Source organism: Artemia sp. Qi Xiang Cuo, chromosome 5 (genome assembly GCF_049724085.1).
Source record: "Artemia sp. Qi Xiang Cuo chromosome 5, ASM4972408v1, whole genome shotgun sequence".
Taxonomy (NCBI): domain Eukaryota; kingdom Metazoa; phylum Arthropoda; class Branchiopoda; order Anostraca; family Artemiidae; genus Artemia; species Artemia sp. Qi Xiang Cuo.
Window position 1 is genome coordinate 52,014,465 of NC_142798.1, and position 19,129 is coordinate 52,033,593.

Below are 19,129 nucleotides of genomic sequence, written 5' to 3' on the forward strand. Positions count from 1 at the left end.
TACAAGATGTCCCGATCCATTGTCCTCTATGTGTTTCATGATAGCATTAAATCCAAGTTGTATTCTGGATATATGCAGTGTTCACTTTAAAGGCAAAGCATAATTGTTCTTCCAACTTACATTTACTCAAAGATTAAACATATATATCAAACATATCATCCAACTCAAATTTTAACTGACAATCCTTTGCAATTTCCACAGCTACATTGTGGACTCTCATCTTCGTATCATTACTGTCAACTCCTTCAACTTTCAATAGTGTAAAACCACTCATTTTTTATAATAGGAAGTTTTTTGATCTGCAATCAATACAAGATAGTAAAATGTCAATTTGTAACTCAGATATTAACTCTCCATCGGGTTATTTACATCCAAACTCAATACCAGAGTAAAAGCGCAACTCCTAAAATTAAACTACAATGAAAATTGCATCCGCCTAAAAAAACTACCTAATTTAACGAATTTTCCGAAAAACATATTTTTTAAAAGCATTGATGAGAACCAAACCCGTCTAAAAACAATTCCAAAACACCACACCCAATCGGATGTAATTAGGCAGCACTCAAAAGTACCTGACCTTAATACGGTTCAGTGATTCCTATGGCCGATACCAAAATATAACATAGATATCTACTTATACGGAATAATTTCTGTTCGTTTTAAGTATTAATGTTTCTCCTTACTTTCAGTAGAAAAAGACTATTTTTTTAATTTAATCAAGATCCAAAGCACAAGACCAAGATGTCGTTTATTGTAAACGTATATATCCTAAATTATCTTCTGGATGGGACTGTAGCGATGGTAGTCCATGAGAAGTATCAATTTGTTAAACAAAAGCAGTTGATACTTCCGTTGGAATTTTACAAAGCTTCAGAGAAACAATAGTAATTAAAAATCTATCAATGGGCAAATTACTGTCAATAGATATGAAGGGAAATACAGATTGAATCCAATTTACAATAACTTAATTAAAAGATAGGTCAAAATTAAAATACCTTAAATACTCATATTTTGCATAATAAGCCCAGAACAAGTGTGAACAAATGATGAAATTAATTCAGGAAAGAGTCAATGTGCTTCTGCATAATTAACAAATGCAAAGATCCATTTCATGTATAATACCTAATGAAGTTTTTTTTTCCTGTGTCCAGTTATAACGTTTGATTCATTATAGTTTGTTCTCTTTTAACCTTTTAAATTCAAACATGGATCATAAGTGATTTTTTTTTTATAATGAATAGCCTGTTTCATTGCTAGGGTTTCAACCAGAAGATAATTTGAGACAAATAGGTTTACAGCAACATGTATCTTGGTCTTTTGCTTTGTTACGTAATGTTGGATTTTGATTTAAATAGTCCCATTCAGAAGAGTGTCTGAAACATATACGTTTGCGATAACAGGCATCCTGGTCACATGCTTTATCACGTCTTTTTTAATTTTTATTTAAATTTGAGTTTTCTTTTCGTCTTGCTCTTTTGTTTAACGTTTGTGTTTTTATTTTCGTTTGCTTTTTTCATATTTTGCTGAGGCTGATTCCTTATTTCCCCCCCCCTTCGGTAATGGATTCTGGATGTGAAGCCAAAATATTCGAATTTTTGTATTATTAAAAGTTTCTTATTGGTTTTGTTAACTATCTTTGTTGGAAATATTATACATTTTACTCTATATTTTCATTCGTTTGAATTTGTAAATGGAAGGGTAGAGTGGTCTAAAAAATGATTTAGGTCTCTATCACCTGGAAATATGCGGCTATTAACATTTAGAATGGTATTATGTAATAAAGATTTAGGCAAAATGATTTTTTCGCTATAATGAAAGAGATGGGGACAAAGGTGTATCCGTAATTTTGTTTTCTTACCTCATCCGTAAGTTTTCTATGGAGTTTGTAGTAAGGCAGGAAAATTCTTTTTTCCTTATATTATACAAGTGCGTGATATATTGGATGATCTGTAATGCACTGAGAATCATATTGGAATTGTTTTCAATCAAGTAACTAGTCTCTTCCAATCTTTGACAAACCTCTATTGCGAAGAAGATGCTGTTCTTCTGAAACCCACTTTTGATAAGTTACAAGATATTATTAATAATTCTTCTTGGGTTTTGAAGCACCTTGGACTTGCTATCAATGACCCCAAACTAAACTTATGGTTCTCAACCAGCCTGCTACTTTGCATATTGGCATCACCAGTGAGCAAAAGCGATGTAAAATTATGTAAAAAGTGATGTGAAATTCTAGTACCTTGTTTCACTTATATTACCTGAAGGCGGAGCTGAGAGTTATGTTTCGGACTGTATTGAAAGTCTTCGGGAGTATTTACAACTTTAAAAATATCACTATGGGCCAGCGTTATCTTTATTATTTTCTATACGCTAGTAGTTGTACCAGCACTTCAAAAAAAGGGAAATTAGGAGTCCTTGTTGTCTATCAGTAGAGCTGTCACTGATATTGCAAAAAAATATAAGGGGGATTTGGAACCATGGGAAGAGTTCAGAAGACTTGGTCAGAGATGGGACAAATACTAGCCAAATATTATCAAAGACGCTACAGCCAACATATTTAAGTGGTCGTAAGAAGTAAACCCAAGGTTCTTTGGTGCCGGATAGGCGAGTCCATCGTCTGGTTCTCACCAAAAGTAAGTAACTAAACAAGTTTTTTTGTTGTTAAGGATTCAGCACCGAGGGGGCTGATTTAAGAGTTGGGAACAATTTATGTCAGTTGTTGTGGAAACAGAAGGAAGTCCTACCCTTTTCCTAGAGTTTTTCTATATTTTAAGGTTGGGTATAGGTCCCTTAAAATTCTTTTGCCCACAGTGCTGAATCAGGAATGTGCTTAAAATTGCATTAATTAGATTTTACAGTCTAACCCAACCTAGCAAAAATTCTTTTGGTTGAAGATTTTAGCGTTTTGATAGGTAAAATGGCAGGAGTTCGGTTATAATAAATTTGATATTAAGGTTGATATGTGTCTTGTTCTCTATAATTTAAAATTCAATTTTTAAGAAAATTTGGCCCAAGGGTAATTTATGAATTTTATTTAAGAAAATGAAATAAGCAAGAAACACTGGTAACATAAATCACACTGGAGAATTTTATGTTTGTAGCGGTCATCAGATTGAAACATTTGACATGCTAATAAGCAATACTTTCATTTCTGTCCTTCGAAAATCAGACAAGGGTTGCTTTGAATCATTAAATTTTGGTAAACTTGAAGAAAATATTGGTAAAAAACTGGCATATATAACTTTAAAGGGGAAGTGTTTTAAGAACCAAAGAAAGCATCGTTCTCATCGGCTTTTAAAAGTGGACTCCTATTCTTGTCCTATTTTTGGTATAGGCCTACTCGACACTCAGTCTAGATTATTAGTACATACGATTTACAATGACAGGCAACAAAACCACATGATTTCACCTTAAAATGGTTAGTTGTAAATTTTCGTATTCGTAACATGTCCAAGGAGAAGCAGAAAAATTCAGATCATAATTTTTAGTATTTGTGTTAATTGAATACGCTAATTCACTATTGCAGCCTATATAATGACCATCACCGTGTAAGTTACCGTAAAAGGAAAGTGAGTTTTTATATATCTCTTTAATCTTATTTGAGCATTTAGTTTCGTTTTCATTTAATATGAAATAGGTCTGTAATTTGATCTATATGAATCTGGGCTATTTTTTCCAAAATTCAAAAGAAACGCACGACGTCTTTCAGATTTCATAAACTTACATATCGTCTTCTAGGTTTGAGTTTTTCATCTTCACGTGGATATAGATGGTCAATTCACGCTTGGGTGTACTCCTTTAGTTGGTGCGTCCCACCGTTCTTGGGATGGAATTCTTACGTTCCAGAGGGATTCATGATAAGGTATTTTTCAATGAAATAAACTTGAAAACGTCTCTAGAATTCTTTCATCGTATCGGGGAGCACTTTTGAAGCTGTATAGTCATTCACCTATTTTTATTCGGTTATCACAGACAAAGGGTCAATTAAAAGCCATTTAGGGTTACAGGTGTTTCATCCATTCCAGCCGTTCGCAAGGTTTTTTATTTCGATGGGCTTATTTGGACGCCACTCGTGAGTGCCTTGTCTACCACGTCGTTGATCTTATCCTGGGCTTCTGCAACATACTCAGCAAGAATTTCCAGGTCGTCAGCATAGTCAAGATCCGTTATGGAGAAGCACAGGCTCACCGGAACACTTTTGTACTTGTCCATGGCCTTGAGGATCCCATCGATGGCGAAGTAGAATAAAGTTTGTGAGAGGACACAGCCTTGATGTACACCCTCCTCGATCAAGACCAGATCTGGAAGCTTAAAATCGACTCTGACTCTGGCCTATTTTCAACCATAGTATGGTTGAAAATACCATAGTATTCAACCTGAGTAGGCCGATGATTACCTCAGATATACCATCCTCTCTCATTGCTTCCCATAGTGCATCACGCTGAATCGAATCAAAGGCAGTGATGAAGTCTATGAAGATTTGGATTGTTTCCTGCTAATGTTGAAACCGGTGTTCAAGAAGGTGTCACAGACTAAGGATCTGGTCAGAGCAACACATGCCTAGATTGAATCCTCCTTGGTAGGGTCGCATTCGGATGTTTCTGATGTCTCTAAATCTGTTTAAAAGTATGATTGCGAAGAGCTTGGCAGCAATAGGGATAAGGGAAATCTCTTGGTAGTTTTTACAATCCATTCGGTCCTTTTTGAAGATAGGGAAAATTATCGAGGTCTTCCACTCATTGGGTAAGTAATCATTGTCTTGAAATTTTGGCGATCAAACTATGAAACTCATCCACCGCCAGCTTGGGGGGACCTTTCAGTAGCTTGGTAGAAATCCCATCCTTGTGGGGCGGTTGGAAATATACATTTTCATAAGCCTATTGGTCTGGTGGGTTCTAAGGAGGTTTAGGTGGTTGATTTTGGTTATTACCCTCCCCTGGTCTCAGTACCTCCTGGAAATATACTCGCCATCTCTCGATAGGTTCCTCACTGCTTGTTAGTATTTCCCCTCCTTTGCCTTAAGCGAGGGGATTGTATTTTACTTCTTCCATCCAGTACCTTCTCTAAGTATCTGATAGACTGTTCGTGAATCGTTCCGTGATGCGGCTCTTTCCATATCTCTGGCAACATTAGACCAATAGGATTTTTGTCGTCTCTTGCCGATTTGTGACATTCTTGTCGCAGTACTATGTATATTGGGGACTTCTTGTTCGTCTCCTCACTTGGCTCAGAGTTTGAGTGTTTTTCTGAGATCCACTTCTCGGGTTTCCGCTTGACAAACCCAAGTTTGCTTGTAGCGGCTTCACTGATGTGGTTTTTGAATTTCCTCAATTTCTTATGACTCTTCGTCTCGGGACAGTTGAGGCACTTACCAGTCGAGGTAAAGTCTTCGGGGTCATATTTAAGGACAGCCAAGTGGTTCGAGGGTTCAAGGACAAATGCTCCTCGGTACTCATCTACTTCCAGCTTCAATTCTTCTATTTTCTGGCTCTGAATAGTAGTCTTCTTTGTGCTAAGTCTGTACCTTAGTCTTTTGTTCATTTCTAACCCCTCCCCAGTTTTTAATATTGCTAAACATAGATTTATGCAACATGGGGAAAATGTAAGGCACCCCTCCACTGGATGCGAGAAACAGCCACATTTCAAACTAATAAAGCTCCTAAGCATGATGTATGCTAACGTGGAGAGTTTTTTCTCACTGTATGTTTAGGTCCGAAGACTTCCTGTAGATTTTAGCTGTAGTAGATTTTTCAGCAATGAATAGCGTTATTTCACTGTGGAAAATGAGCTCAACTAAATCTTAATAGGAGCTCCTGAGCTGGTGTCCTTGGCCGCAGGATATACGGCAGCAAGTTTAGGTAGTCTTCTTTTTTAAAACTGTTATTACGTAAAACAAATTGTATATTTATAAATGTAACCTATCAAGCAAAAACAACATTAAAATTCCTTAAATCACTTCAAGAATGCCCCTGACAAATACATTTAAATGAAAATAACAAAAACTATATGAATTAGTTCCGTGATAAAAAATCTTTAACAAATATAAGAATTTTGAAATACGAACATATAAAACCGAGATAATTAAGCGAGAAAAAAATTTGATGCGTGATCCTTGAACATTCTAACTGGTAGTATTCGTATTACTTTTAAAAGATGAGTAATATATTAATTATGTCTCTTCGTCTGTCAAAATACCATATCACGATCTTTTTAGATTTTTCTTTGGAGGATTTTGAATTGATTGCACAAACTGGAAAAAAAATAAATATGGTTTAAGACTGAACAGACACGATGCACAAGCACTGGTCATTCCTTCAAACTTGTTGAACCTACACTTGATGGAAAATAACCTAAAAGAATTTCAGGAGATGGTGACACGGAATTCTTCCTTTTTATTCATTATTGAAAGTGTCCTTGCTTGAATAGACTCGGTGGATTGGAGTGTTCTTCGGTAAAGACAAACTGTCAAATAGGATATGGACTTTAAAATAGGTTTGATAAAGGAATTACATAATTATGGGCATGTGATTCAGGCAATCCAACCTAAAAAAGCTTTACGATAGAAAGTGATCTTCTTACTCTGCAAGTACCATTATTAATGTGCCCATCCAATTTATGATCAACAGATATAGTGAGGCCAAGGAGCTTCATGGAGAGTAACAAAACATTAAAAGGGAGGAAAATTAATAATAAAAAGGTTTAGAATTAAAGAGAATAGTGATCAGAATTTCGGTGTTTGACCTTTCATAAACATTTTAATTTTAACATAATTTTATGCAATACAATTCAGAAAAGATACTGGGCACTTTTAATGTTGTCATTAATATTTCTAGTATCAAATATCAAAAACGAATTTGAATATGTGGAGAAATCTGCACCAAAGTCATTTATGACAGCTGGAAAGAGCAGAGGGCCTATTCAGGTTTCTTGATGAATTCTGAAGTTAATATTCAACTTAATACTGTACAGTATATGTTTTTATACGCAAAAATTTGGGATAGCTTGGAAAAAAAAAATGTAGTGACAGTCATTAGTAAGGATTAGTTATGAAATCAAATACTAATTTTTTCGGAAGCGCAAAGTTATCAGTGGGAACAAAAACTTTCTTCCTTTTGTTCTGAAGGTAATTTAGATATGTGTCAATTAAATACTCTAGATAATGAATAGCTAAAGTATTTTTGTATGTTACCTTTACCTGCATGATATCTTTATATTTTTTTCAAATTCAGGAGAATGTGAAACATGTCTTTCAATAAAAACTTTTTGCACTCCTTCCTTCCTAAAACAGATTGCTATTCACTTGTTTCCTCTAGGAAAAATTTCCGGTTCAATATCAAGTTAAGAATTATATTTAAAAATCAAACCTTGACACAGTTGAATAACGATGTCGTTATGTTGAATTACTGCTTACATTCTGCAAAATAATGTCCAAAAAATAAACAAACTATTTATTTTTATTTGTTGCAGTTGTGGCTTTGACTTCATTAGCAGTGACTGCTGGTCTCGTGCATACGTTATCCTTCTCTGTCTTGCCGCTTATTTTGGGCCTTTGTTTGTCATTATATTTTGCTACATCTACATTTTTCAGTATGTTTCTGCTCATGAACGAGATGTACGAAGACAAGCAAAAAGAATGAGCATTGATAGCACTGTGAGTAAAATCAGAATTAATTAAATTAAAAGTAAATGACTTTTGAAAACCGTAAGAAAATTAAAAATAAATTAAAATATTAGAATCATACGTCAGCCGAGTATTAAAGAAAATATGAAGCAACTGACGTACTTGTTTTGTTTTATTGTATTAAAATGTTTGCATAAAAAAAAATATCTAACTATTTTAAATCAAGTTTACAATGATATCTGACATAAACTGCGTTTCAAATAAGCAGCTTATAAAGTTTACTTTTCTATCCGCTTCAGACTCCACAGTTAATCTCATAAAAAGAGATATTATAAGTTATTGCATGGATATTTATCTACTAAGCAGGACTTCTTGGGGCTTATGTTCCATAATTTCTAAGCTGCACTACGCCAACAAAAATCCATGATTGGATTTGACACTACATGACTCTGCACACAATTGCTTGACATGAAACATTTGGTTTGTGGAAACCATTAATGCAAAACTCAACCCCTTTAACCAAACCACTGTAAAATTCAAAGCCGTGTAATAATTTTGTCTCCCTATTTCCCAGTATGAAAGACTGTAATATTATCCAAAATTGTTTGAAATTCTCTAGTTTTATGAATGCATGTAACACAAATCTAAAAGCTTTATCGCTAAATTTGCGAAACATATTAACAATTTTGTATGCACTTTACGTAGCAATACGTAAGCAACAAATACTTTACAGGAGAAGGAGAAAGAAACGGACGTTTGATATTTTAAAAGAGTAAATAACTACTGCAAATTAGGAATGTGGGTAGGATTGTTATGTGGCGATACATGACAGAGAGAGCTTTTTGACGATTTGAGGATCGAAAGAATAAGGGAAGATGATTTTGAAAAAGATAAACACGAGAATGGTCATGCATAAATAATGGCTGGGGAGCTGTTTTGTTCTTCTTTAATGTGTATTTATTCTTATAGTTTCGTTGTCTTTATTGAAACTAAGACCCATGTGGCTCTAGTGTTGAATTAAGTAAAAAAAAACACAGGTTTATTTAACATGAAACAAAAAGATTGAAGATAAGACTTGCAACGACCAGAAATTACTCCGTATACTGAGGGAAGGGGCTCCCTCTTCACCCTTTACTCTCTGCGCTATTTTTAGCTTAATAATATTTTGATCATTTATTATTTATGAAATCATTTATCATTATGGTCGTTTAACAAAATATAAGCTGAAAACTTTAGCTCTTTCCATTTATATGTTCTATAATTTCTTCTTTTTTTCTCTCTTCTCTCTGTGAGTAAGTGATTTATTTTTCTCTGATTTAGTGACTCGTGTGCCTTCTTCCTTGTTTACAGGACAAAGAGCTTTTCGGGGAAAAGTATAGTGTATTATTGTATCTTTATTTCATCGTAAAAAAAAAATTATCTTATCCACTTCCAATTGTCATATGTTCTTGAATAATTAGTCTGGAAAGTCAAATTTAATCTTAAAGTGCAGGGGGGTTAAGAGGTTGCAGCCCCCTTATGTACCGAATATTTTCTGTTTGTTTTGAGTTTTAATGTTGCTCTTTACTTATATCTGAAAATATTTGTGTTTTTTATTTAAATTGTATTTGTTTTACTGTATGTTTTAATATTATCGATGAACCCATTTTCACTGGATTCATTGATAAAGAAATAAATAAATTCACATAACTAAGAACATATCAATCCATTCCTGGATGCTGAGAATCACAATATTTATATTTTGAAACATATTTACTGAGAGTGGTCATCGCCAGAGCCGTCAAGTATGGGGGGCGGTAGGCACCCCTCAATGTTTTTGGTCCCTCGTTAAAAAAAAGAAGTCGGTAAAATCGTGGCACTTTGCGCCATGATTTTCCGACGCCGCTAAAATTCTTTGATCGGTTCAATAAAGATCACGAACATACTGACACGTCATCTACAAAAATTTCAAACTGGGTCGGTGAAAGCAGCAGTTTTACCGACTCCTGCAGTGATTTTACTGATGGTGCCACTATTTTCCGTTTGGCTAAATAAACAGTGTTAAAATAGAGACATGGCATGTACCGAAATCTGAATCTCGGTTGGTAAGTGCAGCGGTTTTACCGACTCGTGCAATGATTTCAAGTATTACATTCGAAACGGACAAAAACAGTCGGTATAAATGACCAGCCAGTCGGTAAAATCTTTCCCCCCCCCCCTCAACCATTTTGGCTAATAACGACCCTGGTCATCACTCCTTCTCTCAGAAATGATCTTACCTCTCATTAATCATTATAATTAACCAAATATTTTCCTGCTCCCCCACCCCATTATATAAAAAAGAAGGAAAAACAAGAATAATAAAAAAAACTTTTCTTTTGTGATGCAAATAAATGATCTGTTACTCTTCTTTAAAATGTCCCAATGGAGCTCCTATCTCTCATTTCTTGTGTGGTCAGATTCCATATCCTTGCACATGCTATATTCGGAGCAAGACTTGACCGCAATGTCAGGATGATGGGTATGTTCAGTTTCGGAGATGATAGGGTATGCTGATTATACTGGTCAGAGACACGTCGAAAAATTTTTTTAATGAAGATGGCAGTTCACCGACTAAAAATTTAAACCCAAAGGCAAGAAAGATAGTTGATGCAATGACTCCAGTGACAAGGACTCATTTTTTCCCAATTAATATTTGACGTTAATTGTGGATTGATTTCTCAAGTGAGATTTAAAAGTTGATTGCCAGATGATTGCACAATACAGTAAATGGACATGTATGAGAGCGTTATACAGGAGCACCCGTATTTTTTGTCGCGAGGTGTTCTTAAGTGTTTAATAACTCCAAGATTCTAGGATGGCTTCAGATTTACTCGAGGCTTTACTGCTTCGATATGATGAGGGAATGATAAGTTTTCAGATAGTTTCCTCCTACTGAAGAGAAGGTTGAACTTAAATCCAAAATCACCTGAATATTCCGGTTCATATAAAGCACCTCTCATAGAAAAATTTAAATTTAAAAGGATTTTAGAAGCCTTAAGTATCATTCTTTCCATAAAAGAATCTGTTTAACAGCATTATTGGAACTATGCGACACTATAGTCGTTAATTCTATTGCATAAATGGTCTATGATAACAGTTTTTTTTTTCTTATGGAATGCATTTATGTATAGGGATGAATGATATGTTGCAGGACAGTACGACTCATGAGACTAGAAGGCTATTTGAATAGGAGGCTCAATTGTTTTCAGAGTTTTGGCTCAATAGCTCTTCAACCCAATTATTCCAACACATTAGAGTTAGGCACTTCCTTTTGGTGTGATCGCATTTTGCTTCCGAAGGGAGCTAGATCTTTAAATTCATCTTCAAATAAACCCTGTTTCAAAATATATGTCAATTGGCTCGACAAGATCACACCCTCGAAAAATTAACACCCATTCGTGACCATGTTTCTCTGAAAAAAAAAATTCATATTCTATAGACGGTGGTTTTAGTGTTTACGTACATGTTGAACTTTATTGTGTAATTTACATCACGATCGCAGCTATGTATTATAGAGGGAGGAGGATTTTATCCCCTTTTTTTAAATTTTGTAAATTTCCATTTGCTTAAAACTTTTGATGAGTAAATTTAAAAATAAAAATGATAAGTATTTAAAATCAGCATAAAAACAGATTTTGCTGTTGCATATATTGTCCATAAATTTATTTAAGAATTTTGGTTTCTTTCCACAGGGATCGCTCATTACTCAAAGTTTATTACTAATTCGTATCCAAAGCTCTCTTAAACGAGAAGAAGGCAACCACTCGGTTCTTCAACCCGGGGTTCTTACATTCAAGTTTAACATTAGTATAACACTAGATCAGTCATCTCTAAAACAGTGCACCTCCTCAAATGTTTATCAAAAAGGGGGTAAAGGATATCAAAATTAATTTCAGGGTTATGGTTTTCAGAGGATTTATTCTAATAAATTGTTTTAAAGGGTCATGTCCCATGAACGCTGGCTTGAGGGAAAGGGGGCAATGTTTCTCTTTCCTCGGAAGCAAATAGACGTTAACATTATAAAAAAAAAAAAAACAGAGCAATAAGAAACATTTATATTTAAACCATATAAAAACTATGGTGAGGTAGTGCTTAACCCCTGGTAAATTCCCTGGCGGTGCTCACCATGCCTCCCCACCTCTCCACAGTTTGTCGTGGTAAGCATATGAATTCAAATCTTTTATGTTATACTTAAAGTATTCCTAAATTGTGGGGGAGTTATTACCCAGGCTTAGTACAGAAATATTCCTTCGAATGAAGGGAGAGCTTGCATTGAATTTTTTGAAAATTTAGTCAGCTAAGTACCACTTTGCTGTGGCACAAACTCTTTTGCTGTATAAAAGAGAACTAGAACTTTCAATTGACCCTGCGTGATTGTCTTTTCTGATGGTATGAATTTTGCCTTGTTCTCACAAGGATTCTTCCCTCCTGGTTTTTTTCCCCGTTTTTGAAATCAGGCAAACCGTCTGCCTGATGAGTTATTAATATTCAGAATCACCCCAAGAAGCCGTTTTTGTGCAATGGTAGCTATCTTTTTTTTCTTTTTTTAAATTTTAGATTACTATTAGCCTAGGTCGTTCAATAGCAAAGTCGAAACCTGAAACAAAAAATTAATAATTATCTCTTGCAGTTAGTAAGACCCTCCTGGACTTAGATTATGCTCGTCATTAAAGCATCGTTGATGAAAATATTAGTAAAATGAATGAAATTTTGGAGGTTTTGCTAGTTCAGGGTGCAAAAATAGGTTTGAAAATTAATGTAAAGAATACTAAGTCGCTTAGGTTAGAAAAGTGAAGATTTTGTTGGGTAACGAGAAGATTGATCAAGTGGACGGCTTCACTTACCTGGATAGTATTATTAGTAAAAAAGTTTGGAAGAACAGGAAGATAAGTCTGCAAAAGAAAATTAGAATATTGGAATCTACAGTGATGACAATGATTATGAAGTATGGTTCTGAAGACTCGGCGCTCGAACAAAAACCGAGGAAGATTTTCTAGATATTTTCCAGATAAAATTGCCTATGGACTGTTTTGGGTACCCGACTAACGGACCGTATCTTAAACAGTAAGCTGTGCGAAAAGTGTGGTTCGATCCTGCTTTCTCGAACTACAATGAGAGAAAGGTAGAGATGGCTAGGGCACGTTATGTCGATGAAGGTTGAAATATTGCCAAAGATTGTCCATGTCTGCCAACCGTCTAGGATCAAACGAAATACAGTTCGTACCCGGTCGGGGTGGGAAAATGTCATGAGAAAATATTAAATTAATATTTAATATTAAAATATTAAATATTAAAATTATTAAAGAAAATGTCATATAAAAAATATTAAACTTCCTGGGAGTGTGTTAACAGGGAGGCATTGAATAGTTTGCGAAGGAAGAGGAGTATGCGTAGCGTTGTTGGCCTCGGGTGGCTTGGTGATTCAGTGAGTTGTTAGTAGTAGTTGCAGTAGTAGTAGTAGTGCACAAAAGGTATTTTGAAATTAAGCCAAGCAAACTAAGCCTTTGATTTTTCTTTATATTTGCGAAAATAAAAATTGATTTTTAATTCTAGTCAACTTGTACAATTGGGAGCTACAGAAAAGATAAACAACTGGCCAAAATTGCTTTCGCCATCATTACTCTTTGGTTGTTTGCTTGGACTCCTTATGCAGGTAAACTCACTCTTTATTGTCCTCTTTATCTCTGATATACACAATTTTGTCCACATTATTTCTTGTAGGAGATATAACCTATAGAATCAATCTTTTTTAATCAATTTGATAATTCAAAGTAATTTCCTTTTTCGTTTTTCATTTCTTTTTATGACTAACTGACAAAAAGATGTACTCCGTGGGTCATTTTTCCAGCACGGAGCAAACTTTGACGACTTTTTTGGGGGGTTTTTAACTATGGAACGCTAATTGGCAATCTCAGGATTCGTACTCTGCTTTATTTTAACCCTATTTGGGCCAAGTTTTAGGTTTTATAGCACAAAAATGGAAGAAAACAGAACTTAAATGTCATGTAATTTATTTCAGTTTAAAATGAAAAATATCTGTTTCGATGTAATCATTCCTGGAGGTAAAAAAAAGAGAGACTCGTCAGTACTACCCATGCACAAATATGGTTTTCCTTGCTGCCCATTATGTAGGATGTAAACTATCAGTTAATGATTTTTAAACAATGGTAGTTTCAACGGTACACTTTTACTTCGATTTCATGTTGCATTTAAGGGATTTCAGGCTCTAGGCTATTTTGGATGTTTTTTAACTTTATTTTTGAAAGAATAAATAAAGGAAAAAAATAAATGTAATTATTACTGCTACGGCTCACATCTCATTGCAGCTGAAAGTGATCCGAGTAGAACACAGCCAAATACACTCCTCTTCCATCTCACTCAAATCGGGGTTCCCTTCTTTACTCCCTCACCTGAAATTCACACTTTCTCTCAATGTTTTTGTATGAACATTTCTGACTCCATTTGAGGACATACTATTTTAAGTTTTGTCCCAACTGGATTACCAAATCAAAAATTTTGGAAACCTTTCAGTCTTCATCCATAAGATATGCCTCGATCATTTTAACTCTTCTTCTCTGAAATTATCTCAAGCTCGGCTCTCTGCATGGGAAACATTTAGTTTTCTGCTGATTTCAGTTATGTTTCTACCTTTTTATTTAGCTTTTTAATGATTCTCGCTGTATTATGTCCTAATAGGTGTTCTAAAACCTATTTCTTTGTCATCTATTCCTTCCGAAATTTCGTCGACTGCAAAACAACACAGCGCACCTCGGCTACCCTACACTTTACATCTTCATCTCATCCACCTTTGTTTTTTATTAGTGATGCTACTAATACGACCAATTCTCCTCAGTATCTGAAATATCGTCTTCATTCTCATTAATTCCCAAGTTTAGCCACTTAGCATTTATAATATTAATTTTCATACCTACTCCCGCACCCATGCCCTCGAAACCTTCGAAATTCAATTTATTCATCTAAAACTTTTACCTATCCGCATAAACTAAGCCTACCATTCTATTCAAAATATTCAAAATAGTGCTCTGTGTTAATTTTTTTCATGCTCTTCATCAAAAATCTGTCAAAAAAGCTCGTATAAACAAGTTTAAATCACAACCCTGGCTTACTCCTAATTCCACGCTGAACCAACGACTAATTTTGTTTTTTACTTCGATCATATCAATATTACTTTTATGTAGAGCCTTAAGCACTTTAAATTATTGATTCAATTTTCGTCCGCTCTTTACTCTCATTAAAAAAAACTTTGTTTTAAAAATTAATCTTTGTTTTTTTTGGGGTTTTAAGAATATACAAAAAAAAATTCATAAGAGATTTTTGTCTAACTTAGGCAAAGAAAATATAGAAGTAAATATAAGTTTTGTTCAAAGAGGGCATTACAGCAAGATTTACTTTGCATATCTCTTAAACTTTCCCTTTTAAAAATCTGCCATTTTGTCATATATAGTCCTTGGGGTAAATTATCCTTTGCATTTTGGAAATGGATAAAAATTCAATTGGTTGTGTAATATTGTCCTATATGAAATTGAACGAAAAAAAAAAACAAGTCTATTTCGACTGAAAGTAAGGAGCAACATTATACGTAAAACAAACACAAATTATTCTGAGCTAGGAGGGCTAGAAAAGAGGGCTAACCCTCTTCCGCTCCTCCCTCTGTACACTAGAATTCGACTTTCCTCTCAATCCTTTAGAAACGGCTGCTGAAACAGAATGGAATAAGAAGCTTTCTTGAAGCACTAAAGAACTTTAACCTGACGTGCGAGGAATAGAAGAAGGGGTAGCCCCCCTCATACACGGGGTAATTTATCTTTGGTTTAAGTTTTAATGTTGCTCCTACTTTTGGTTTGCTCCTACTTTCAGGCTTCACTTTAAAGCCAAGAAAACATCCAATCATCTCGAGAGTTTAACATCTATAGCATCCAGAAGACACCGCGCTGGCTAAGCTGTATCAAGTCGGAATATCCAACAGATTTGAGGTCCTCGAACATGCGACGATAGTGAAGGTGCATGGAAGGTCTTCAAAAAGAATACTCTTGCAGCCGCAACTAGTGTTGCTGGAATGAAGCAGCGTTAGAAAAAAGACTGGAACAGTAACGAGTCCCTCACCATCATTGACCACAGACGGGAAGACCGCCTTCTAGGGGACATGGCAGCACATAGGCAATTAAACAAAGAGCGTAACACCGTGCAGCACAAAGACCACATAAGCTTTATTGACAGCAAGGCATGCGGGCTTCCAGAGTGTACCAACAAAAAGGACAGAGGGGCCACATATAAGATTCTTCGTGAGCTCTCAGGTCAACACAATCAGATTGAGATGTATCTCCAAATCCCAAGCGGCGAAAAAAACACCAGCGGCAACATACAGAAACTAATAAACTCATAGCCACCCGATCAAGTCGACGACCAGTTACTGATGCTTTAGCGAATGCTACCTGCACCTTCCCCCGGTGGGACTGAATTTACAGAAGAAAAAAATAAAAAGTAACCCAAAAGCTGTGGCCTGACACCAAAAATCTCAAGGAATGGTGGTTCATCTATGGTACTCTGGCTGCAAATACTGTTTGGTATTGTGTGGCGCTCTGAATTGATCCGATTAGACTGGAAGACTGGATCACTAACGACTGGTTCTTCGTAATTGACGTAATCGATCAGTAACGACATATGCCAGTCTATAAGAGGAAAAGAAGCAAATTAGAATGTAACAACTATCGTGGCATAGCTCTGGTCTCGATGTCTGACACTCTTCACCATGCTACTCCTCAAGTGGACAAAAAGCTACCTTTATCCCAGCAGTCTGGGTTCATGTTGGGGAGGTCTACTACTTTTCAAATCCTCACAATATGAGAGGGCAAATGTCTTCCTTCACGCCTATCATTTCCCCAAACACTTGAAAGCAAAATTTTGATATAGCCATTTTGTTAAGCCTATAAGAAAGATCTGGAAATTATGTCTTTGAGGATAAAAAAAAATCCCCCTCAGCCCTCAGGGTAAGGGTTGTAAGTTGTGCCCTGGGGACATTTAGCGTTTTTATAGAAAGTTTGGTCATACAAACTTCAGAGGGAGCTCATTGGAATGGTAATCAGACAATCTAGTGCTCTTTTTAAGGGTCAAAGCAATCAGAGAGCAGTTACCCTCTCCCCCTACGCACAACTCATATTGTCCCGAGATGCGTCTAATATAAATTTCTTTTAAATATTTTCGCTTTTATAACTTTAAGAAATTAAAAATTAATTAAGATTTCAAGGAATAAATATCAGCATATGTATATTACATTGACAACATTTTTTTTTTCAGTAAATTAATTTGAATTTTTTTCAGAAAAGTACAAATTATATTCTGTCTTTTAGAAAGCATAGAGTTTAGAACCCTAGTCAGATTAATTTTTGCTCATTTTGAGTTTGACTTATTTTAATTTCTGTTTATTCTGGGTTTCATTTATTTATCTGATTTGTGGTAGTTGTTTGCTTGGTATATTATTTAATTCTATTTTTGGTTTAATGGAGTTATTTACTTTTTTTTCTAAAACTTATTTTGCAAAAAGTTTCTTTGATTAATCTCATGAAAAGTCAGTATTGAAATATACCATATTGCTATAGCCTATTTGAAACGAAAATTAATCAAGATTGCAGATTAATTTAGTGGTTGACTGTCCCCTAGGGCAATGCAGTAAACAAAAATAGCCTTTTCGTATAGCAGGTTTGCTTTGTCAGAGTTGAGAAATTTCAGGCTCTTACTTAAATTTTCAAAATCTAATGTTATAAATAAAAATGTTGTCCTGTTAAAACTATATAATATCGTAAGATGTATAAATTTAAAAAAACTGAGGAATATTAAATTTAATTTTGGAAAACATATTTATAAGCTTTCGATAACTATAGGCCCTGGTTTTTTCTTTACTGGGCTATTAAAAGGGCTAAGCAGTACAAAGGGTAAAAGGAGGAGCATTAAAACGAGGGATTGTAAACCTGAGGCTTTTGTTTTTTAGCCATGTAGATGTTTATTGTACCCTTTTCATGCTTCCCAGCATTTCTACTCCAGAATTGCACCAAAAAATGTTATTTTTGTGCCATATGGTACTTCTTGAAGGAGCTATTCAGAAGAATCTACAAAGAGCATGTTGCTATGACCAAGAGCTGTATTTTGAGCCATTAATCATCTGTACGATCCTACAGTAGCCTGAAAAATGGAAAATATGGAAGTTGTGACCAGGGAAAATATGGCGATACCTTTTCCCTTCGTCCTAGCATTTTCAATTCAGATATGGCACCTAAAGTGTACTTTTATAAAAAGAGATTATGAATAAAAATTAGCTTTCACATCAGCCTTAAATACCTCTGTGTGATGTTAAAGTGTTCCGCTAGCGGTGAAGATAAAAGAACAAAAAGGACATATCAGTACTACCCAAGTAAAAAGTGATTTTTCTTGTTGTTCAAGCTTTTTCTTGTACAAGGTTTTCAAAAATCACGATTCCAATGGTGTACTTTTTATGTCATTTCCATTTTGAAGGGGTGTCAGGCATGTTTTCAAAATTCTTGTAAAATTTGTTTTCAAACAACATTTTGCCCTTAAGTTTCATAGGAACAGTAATTACCACTGGTACAAAAGAGCTACAAATCGTAATCTTTTTTGCCATGGATTTTTTTTTTATCTGCCTTCTTTTTTTATCCCCGTGGCACCCCCGTTTTTAGAAACCACTAAGTTTCTTGGGTACAGACATGAGCAAGCTCGGCCCCCGGATTTAGGTCCAGAGAGGCCCGGCTCATATGTCAAAAATTGGCTTTTAGTTTTACCCTAAGGATGGGATTTTCGTAAAGATGTTGTGTTTATTGAATCAAATGCCAGTTCATCATTTATGAGACTCTGGACTACTGGACTATAATAGATGTATAATATAAGAGCTACTACAATAATTGTATTTAGTAATAATAAGATTATAAGCCTTATAATAATTATAAGAGCTATAATAAACAAAGGCGATCAGACAGAAAATAATATGATAATTCAAATATAAAACGACATAAATTACTATCCATGGATAAATGAGACCCGATGAACAACCAAGTCAAACTTACAACAAATAGAAACTACCACAAACAGGAGCAGGGCTAACTCCTTCAGAGCCCTCTAAGGCGAAAGCGTCATTTGCTCTTCTCTGAAAACCTCTAGACGGCTTGAATATCATTTGCATTTCATTGAAAAGGATACGAATTGTGAATGGCATGATTTTTATTTGTCAAAACTTCAATACAACAACAAAAATGAAAGTAAATCCATCATAATAACCAAGATTACTGAAAAGAACGAATGAAAGAAGACTGATGGTTTAATAAAAATAATATTCATCCATAAAAGTCTCAGTAACTTTTGTTTATTAACATTATAAAAGAGAGATACTTGCATGATAAACGCCCTACCGTTCAAGTTGTTCATTCATTGACGCATTATAGAACCGGTTTTTCTCTACGT

General features: G+C 34.9%; 1 protein-coding gene across 3 annotated transcripts in view; it reads left to right on the top strand.

The window, feature by feature from the left end:
- Nucleotides 1-19,129, top strand: part of LOC148952249 (rhodopsin-like) — a 175,337-nt gene that overhangs the window by 132,613 nt on the left and 23,595 nt on the right. For all 3 annotated transcript variants that reach the window (XM_089088895.1, XM_089088897.1, XM_089088896.1), the window contains 3 exons: nt 3,739-3,862; nt 7,468-7,651; nt 13,196-13,295. In XM_089088895.1, coding sequence (XP_088945021.1) covers nt 3,739-3,862; nt 7,468-7,651; nt 13,196-13,295 — 408 coding nt within the window. The remainder of the gene's footprint in view (nt 1-3,738; nt 3,863-7,467; nt 7,652-13,195; nt 13,296-19,129) is intronic.